The sequence below is a fragment of the Lactuca virosa genome, chromosome 7, assembly GCF_052849685.1.
Source record: "Lactuca virosa cultivar CGN04683 chromosome 7, Lactuca_virosa_CGN04683_v6, whole genome shotgun sequence".
Classification (NCBI taxonomy): domain Eukaryota; kingdom Viridiplantae; phylum Streptophyta; class Magnoliopsida; order Asterales; family Asteraceae; genus Lactuca; species Lactuca virosa.
Genome location: NC_136432.1, coordinates 76,441,056 through 76,448,141, shown reverse-complemented (window position 1 = coordinate 76,448,141; position 7,086 = coordinate 76,441,056). Strand labels below are relative to the sequence as shown.

Here is a 7,086-nt window from a genome sequence, read left to right as displayed (position 1 = left end):
AACAAAGTAAATGTAATTGACCTTTGGTGATTAAATAATAAAGTATTATTTATAAGTTTGGCTACTACCTTTTGTCGATTGTTTATTATTGTGTTTCATTTTTGCATGTTTTACTTCCTGAATAATGAGATTATTCAAACTCCACAGTCGCTCGTACTCTTGGAAGTAAGTAGTGAATTAAGACTGTCATGAATTGGATTGCAGATTGTCTAAGGATAGACATGGCAATAGAATTGTTGCAACGTTCATGAGTACTCAGAAATTGAGATTTGAGTATTGGATAAACCCTCACTCAGAGTATTACTTCATGGAATTCATCACGAGTAATACTGAGACGATAATATCTTATAATCTTGAAACGAAGATATATGAGTTGTAATTTACAAGTCGGTTGTGCATTGGTGATACGAAAACGCATCAGTAACTTGGTGTTATAAAACGTATTGTCATGCATAATTTGATGAGTAAAAGATACAAGCATATGAGTCAACGTTTATTCGTTCCTTTTGCCCTAACAGGAAAAGCGATATCTGTGGGCCCCTCGATGATTTGGTGTTGACTTATGTGCTGGGCCCAGCCAGGACTGAATTGATGTGTTCGATTAGAAGTCTTTCATCATCACAAATCAGGAATCGGGAAACATAGATTCTGGACAAAGAGATTGATTATATTCCATGTCTTTTGTCTGGGGATATCATGCAGAACGAAGGGTTATATGATCACTTATCTTAGGACACATAACTGACTGGGTCAGAGTTCGGCAGCAGCTTTTTGGAAGCTACAATTTGCTGGTCAAATTTAGAAGGCATACTAGCAATTATAGTTACAGACTTATCCAAGTGGGAGACTGTTGGATTAGGTGTCTAAGCCCATAACTATAATTGGTATGTACTTGAATTGATAGCAGCACAGTCCTTTTGGGTTGCCCTCAACCTAGCAACTGGACAAGGAAATTATGAAAGGAGAGATATTAATTTATAAGATTAATAAATTAATATATATATATATATATATATAAATGATTTATTAATATGTTAATGGATTAATATATTAATTAGAAATCATTATGTTTAATTAATTGTTAGCCAGAAATTAATCAGAATTGATTTTGGGGTTAAAAGAATTAATTATAAGGTGCAGGGACTAGTTTGCAATTATCTAATAGTTGAGTGGAAGGCTCTAGAACCCCCTTGGAAGAGGGTGGACGAAATCTTTAGGGGAAACCCTAATAATTTCGTCCATAGGGGCTTGGATAAGGCCCTTGGGTTTGCTTAGGCCCTAAGCAAAGGATAACTAGGGTTTCCCTTAAACCCTAAATCCCTCAGCTATATAAGGAGCCTCCTGGTTCATGTTTTTGGTCACTCTTTCTTTTGAAAAACCCTAAGGCCGAGATTTTGCATACTCCCTCTCCCCTCTCTCTTCTTCTACTTTCCTTCTTGCTAGTTTGGGTGTGATTCCATTAGAGGCATTACACTTGTGGTGCTAAAGCTTCCAAGAAGATCAAGATCAAGATCAAGGGAATATCAATTGTTTGCTATAACAATTGAAAGGTATGTAAACCCTAAACCCTAGTTTGTTAATTTCGAAATTAGCCTCTCTCCTCTAGGGTTCTTGTTTTGCAATTCAAAGTTGTATGTTCAATAGTTAAAACATAGATCCAAAGTAGGTTGCATGTGAACTTAGGAATTGTTTCTAGTTTATTTGTTGTACCTAAAACCCATCATAAGTGACATCCTTTTCCATAAACAAGTCTATAAGGGGTTGTGCCAATCGGTGTTTTAAAAGCAGTCCGATAGGCCCAAAGCGCATCGTCTAGTCGAAGTGACCAGTCTTTGCGGTCAGGTCTAACGGTTTTTTGTAAAATTTCTTTGATATGTCGATTAGACACTTCCACTTGACCACTTGTTTGAGGGTGGTAAGGTGTGGCAATTCTATGATTCACACCATATTGTTTGAGTAGTTTGCCAAATTTAAAGTTTTTAAAATGTGACCCCCCATCACTGATGATCACACGAGGGATACCATGTCTCACAAAAATATTTTTCTTGACAAACTTACAAACAACATGGTGATCATTTGTTTTGGTGGCCTCGGCTTCAATCCACTTTGAGACATAATCGACAGCCACCAAAATATAAATATTGCCGAAAGAAGTTGGAAAAGGACCCATAAAGTCAATTCCCCACACATCAAATATTTCAACAACCAAGATGGGGTTTAATGGCATTTGGTCTCTTTTTGAGATCCCCCCAACTTGTTGGCATTTCAAACAGGATTTAACAAACACATGCGCATCACGAAAAATTGTTGGCCAGAAGAAACCCGTGTCTAGAACTCTGTGACTCGTCTTTTGAGCACTGAAATGTCCTCCACATGCGTATGAGTGACAATGAGCCAATAAATCTTGAATTTCATGGTCAGGGACACATCTCCGAATTATTTGATCTGGTCCAATCTTGAATAAGTCTGGATTGTCCCAAATAAACCGTTTTGCTTGTGCCATGAAATGTTTCATCTTTTGCTTTGTCCAATACTCTGGTATTTTTCCTGTAGCCAAATAATTCACAATATTAGCAAACCAAGGTAATCCATTGATGTTCAATAATTGTTCATCGGGAAAGGTATCCCAAATTTCTTCCTTGAAAGTGCTTGATACATCAATGGGGAGTCTGGACAAGTGATCAGCTACTACATTATCACTTCCTTTCTTATCCTGAATTTCTAAGTCAAATTCTTGTAGTAGCAATATCCATCTAATAAGCCTCGGTTTTGCATCTTTCTTTTGCATGAGATGACGCAAAGCACTATGGTCCGTAAAAACAACAACTTTTGACCCCCAAACATATGAGCGAAATTTGTCTAAAGCAAAGACAACTGCTAACAACTCTTTTTCCGTTGTTGTGTAATTCAATTGTATATCGGAAAAAGTTTTGCTAGCATAAGAGATTACAACGGGCTTTTTATTCACCCGTTGCCCCAATACAGCACCAACCGCATAATCACTTGCGTCACACATGATTTCAAAAGGTTGTGACCAATCAGGTGATCGCAATATTGGTGCTTGGGAAAGTTGTCCCTTTAGATTTTGAAAGGATTTCATACACGATTCATCAAAAGAAAATGGTGCGTCTTTAGAGAGCAAATTGCATAAAGGTTTTGAAATCGCACTAAAATTTTTGATGAATCGTCTATAAAAACCTGCATGTCCAAGAAAAGATCTCACGCCTTTGACATTTGTGGGAGGTGGTAGTAAGGAAATGAGTTGTACTTTGGCATGGTCAACTTCAAATCCTCTTTCAGAAACAACATGCCCAAGTACAACTCCTTCTTTAACCATGAAATGACTTTTCTCCCAACTTAAAACCAAGTTTGTCTCCGTGCAACGTTTCAAAACTTTTACCAATTGTTGGAGACATGTGTCAAATGTTGATCCAAAAATAGAGAAATCATCCATAAAAATTTCCAAGGACTCCCCGACCATGTCTGAAAAAATACTAGTCATTAATCTTTGAAAAGTGGCAGGGGCATTACATAATCCGAATGACATTCGTCGGAATGCGAAAGTACCATAGGGACATGTAAAAGTAGTCTTGGCTTGGTCTTCAGGATGTATAGGTATTTGATTGTATCCAGAATACCCATCCAGAAAACAATAAAACTTTTGACCTGATAATTTCTCTATTATTTGGTCAATGAATGGTAAAGGAAAATGGTCTTTTAAAGTGGCAGTATTTAATTTGCGATAATCAATACAAACCCGCCACCCGGTTACCGGCCGAGTGGTTATCTTTTCACCACTTGAAGTTTCTACGATCGTGACGCCAACTTTCTTTGGAACGGTTTGCGTTGGGCTAACCCATACACTGTCAGAGATTGGGTAGATGATTCCGGCATCTAACCACTTTAACACTTCTTTCTTCACGACTTCCCTCATATTAGGGTTCGATCTTCTTTGCGTCTCTCTTGATGGTTTTGTCGACGGTTCGGTAATGATTCTATGCATGCAAACTGCTGGGCTTATTCCCTTAAGATCGGCAATTGTCCATCTAACTGCGGCTTTGTATGTGTTAAGCACCTTCAGTAATGCTTGTTCTTGTTCCTCTGTCAAATCTGATGCAATGATCACCGGAAGCGTTTGATTTTCTCCCAAAAAGGCATATTTCAAATGCTTCGGTAACAACTTCAATTCCAATGCTGGTGGTTCTTCCAATGATGGCTTTATCTTTGAATCAATTGAATCTAGGAGATCATCAAAATTATTTGACCAAGTTGACGTGCGACCATGGATAGCATTCAGAAACTCTTTTTGATCTTCAATTGATTGAGATCTGTCACTGTCACAAAAAACATCCTCCAAATCATTGGTTATGTCCAGGAGCATATTTGCGGTATGCTCGTGAACACAATCCCCGATGGTGTCTATCATAAAGCAATCATTATGATCTGGAGAGTTAGCGTTCGGTCCAAAGGCTTGTAGTCTCAACTTGCGGTTGCCAAAAGTCACGTCAATTGCACCATCTCGACAACTAATTTGAGCATTTATAGTTGCTAAAAAGGGACGACCGAGAATGACATTTTGTTGTTTGTCCTTGAAGTGTTTTTCAGAGTCCATAACTATGAAGTCAACTGGGTAATAAAAATCTTCCACCTTGACTATGATATCAGGCAACATCCCCCGTGGTAATTTAAGTGACAAATCGGCCATGGACACAATAATGTTAGTTGGTTGCAATGGGCCAAGGTCATATTTATCATATAAACTACCAGGAAGGACATTGATACTTGCTCCAAGATCAAGAAGTGCCTTTTTGATTTTTATGTTTCCAATTTCAATTGTAATTAAAGGTGCTCCAGGATCTTTTAATTTGGGTGGAAGTATTCCTGTCAAAGCGGCACTAACATGTGCTGTACCGTTTGATTTTGTTGGAATTCGGTGACGTCTCTTTTGAGTACATAAATCTTTGAGGAATTTAGCATAAGCCGGAATTTGCTTAATGGCATCGATAAGTGGGATGTTAATTTTGACTTGTCGAAAAGTTTCCCAAATATCATCATTTTTTTTAAAAACTTGTTTTTCTGGGTTTTTCAAAGCTGTTGGGTAAGGGGTGGTATTTGTCTCCACATGTCCTTCCCCAACTTTAGACAGTTCCGACTCATGCAATTTTCCTTTCAATTTATGTTCTAGTTCAATTGGTGTTTTAAGAGTCTTTTCACTTTCATTATCAGAAGATACATAATCCTCCACTAAAACCTCATCAGGATTTTTTAACGAGTTTGGTGTAGGCTTATGCACTTGATTATCATATGATTTACCACTACGTAGAATAGTTACCTCATTTAGATGTGCGTTGTTGTTGGTGTTGGTGGTGGTGGTGTTGCTAGTTGAAGCTCTTGAGTGTTGAGGATTTACTTGCGTGGTGCCCGGAAGGTTGCCAGGTGGTCGCCGATTTATTTGCTCTGCTCTTTGTCCCAATTGCTTCTCAAGCATTGAAATTGATTTGGAGTTAATTTCATTTTGCTTGAGACTTTCCTTCATCATGTTCATCAATTGTTCCATTTGCTTATCATGGTATGGTTCACTTGTCGTTCCATGATTTGCTTGAGAAGAAACTGGCCCATGATGTTGATTTGGACTGGATTGGCCCGAATTGTTGTTGCTGACCTTGTTGCCTTGCCAGGGGTTGAAGTAGTTGTTGTTGTTCCGCCAATTTGAACTTGAATTGTTGTTGTTCCTCCATCGGTCATTGTTGCTTTGGTTGTTGAATTGATTGTGTTGTTGTTGTGGTCTATAGAAATTTCGCCTTTCTTCATTCAAGTCAGCCTGATCACCGGAAGAATAAAAGACTTCTTCAACTTTATCATTGTTTTGAGCGAACATGTTCCCTTTTCTGCAGTCTTTAGTCTTGTGTGGTCCTTCACATAAACTGCAAACAGTTTGAACATTAGATTGAGGGTTTTGTTTAAGTTGACTGATTTCAGTTGTCAGTTTCCGCATTTGGGAAAGGACTTCAGTCAGCACTTCATCGGTTTGATGTACACTCTCAAATTTAAGTTGTTTGTTTTTGTTGCCACGATATTGGACCGAATGAGCGGGACTGCCATTCATTGCCATTTCATCTATGAGTTCATAAGTTTCTTCTGGTGTTTTGTTCCTTATGGAACCTCCGGCAGCTGCATGGAGTGATTGTTATGTATGAATGTCCAAACTATTGAAGAATGTTTGGACCTGCCTCCACATAGGTAGCTCATGATGTGGGCATCTTTGGAGTAGCTCTCGGTATCTTTCCCATGCTTCGTATAGCGATTCGCCATCTTCAGCTTGAAATGAAAGGATTTCATTGATCATCATGTTTGTCTTTGATGGTGGAAAGTACTTGGTTAGGAATTTGTCAGCCAAGTCTTCCCAAGTGGTGATGGATTCAGCGGGTAATGTTGAGAACCACCTCTTGGCACGGCCTCGTAGAGAGAAAGGAAAGAGGCGTAGTCGGATTGCATCTTCAGTTACTCCATCCATCTTGAACATGTCACAAATGTCCAAGAAACTAGTGATGTGTGTATTGGGGTCACTATCGGGTGAGCCATCGAATTGCGCACTATTTTGCACCATTTGGATCACATGCATCTTGATCTCAAAAGTTGTAGCTCCTACTTCAGGTCGTTTAATGCATGATTTGGTCCCGTCAAGTGAGGGTCGTGCAAAATCTCCCATGGTTTTTCGGTCTGTCATCTTGTCGTCGGTTTTGTTGGCTTCTTCAAAAATTAAGGCGCGGTGAGTAACACGATTTCTTCTTGCCGCTCTTTCGATTTCTGAGTTAAAAAGCAATGGAGAGGATCGTCTCGAATAACGAGTATGCATGCACAACAAAAAAAATACAAACGCGTAAAAGGAATTTAACAATTATAAATAAAGACTATAAGAATCAAATAAATTTTTTTTATATGTATTTTTTATATTTTTTTTATATATTTTCGAAGTTATAAAAAAAATCAAATAAACAAAAAAAAAATTATATTTTTTTTATATATATTTTCGAAATTATACTTAAAAATCAAAAAAAAATTGTGATTTTTTTTTATTTTATATAT

General features: G+C 37.9%; 1 protein-coding gene across 1 annotated transcript; it reads right to left on the bottom strand.

The window, feature by feature from the left end:
* Positions 1 to 1,720: 1,720 nt before the first annotated feature.
* On the bottom strand, positions 1,721 to 6,112 carry LOC145126789 (uncharacterized). The gene is made up of 4 exons (XM_079062089.1): positions 3,853 to 6,112; positions 2,935 to 3,129; positions 2,373 to 2,733; positions 1,721 to 2,126 (listed from the first exon to the last, which is right to left on the bottom strand). The coding sequence occupies exons 1-4, from the start codon at positions 6,110 to 6,112 to the stop codon at positions 1,721 to 1,723; spliced, it is 3,222 nt and encodes a 1,073-aa protein (XP_078918215.1).
* Positions 6,113 to 7,086: the final 974 nt, after the last annotated feature.

Bases quoted from the DNA above. Each gene is read 5' to 3' on its own strand.
- LOC145126789 (XM_079062089.1), bottom strand. From the start codon at position 6,112: ATGGCAATGAATGGCAGTCCCGCTCATTCGGTCCAATATCGTGGCAAC. The intron at 2,734-2,934 runs GCAAAACTTTTT...TGCTACTACAAG, and splicing joins CGTTGTAATCTCTTATGCTA to AATTTGACTTAGAAATTCAG. The intron at 2,127-2,372 runs TGGAGGACATTT...TTATATTTTGGT, and splicing joins CATTGTCACTCATACGCATG to GGCTGTCGATTATGTCTCAA.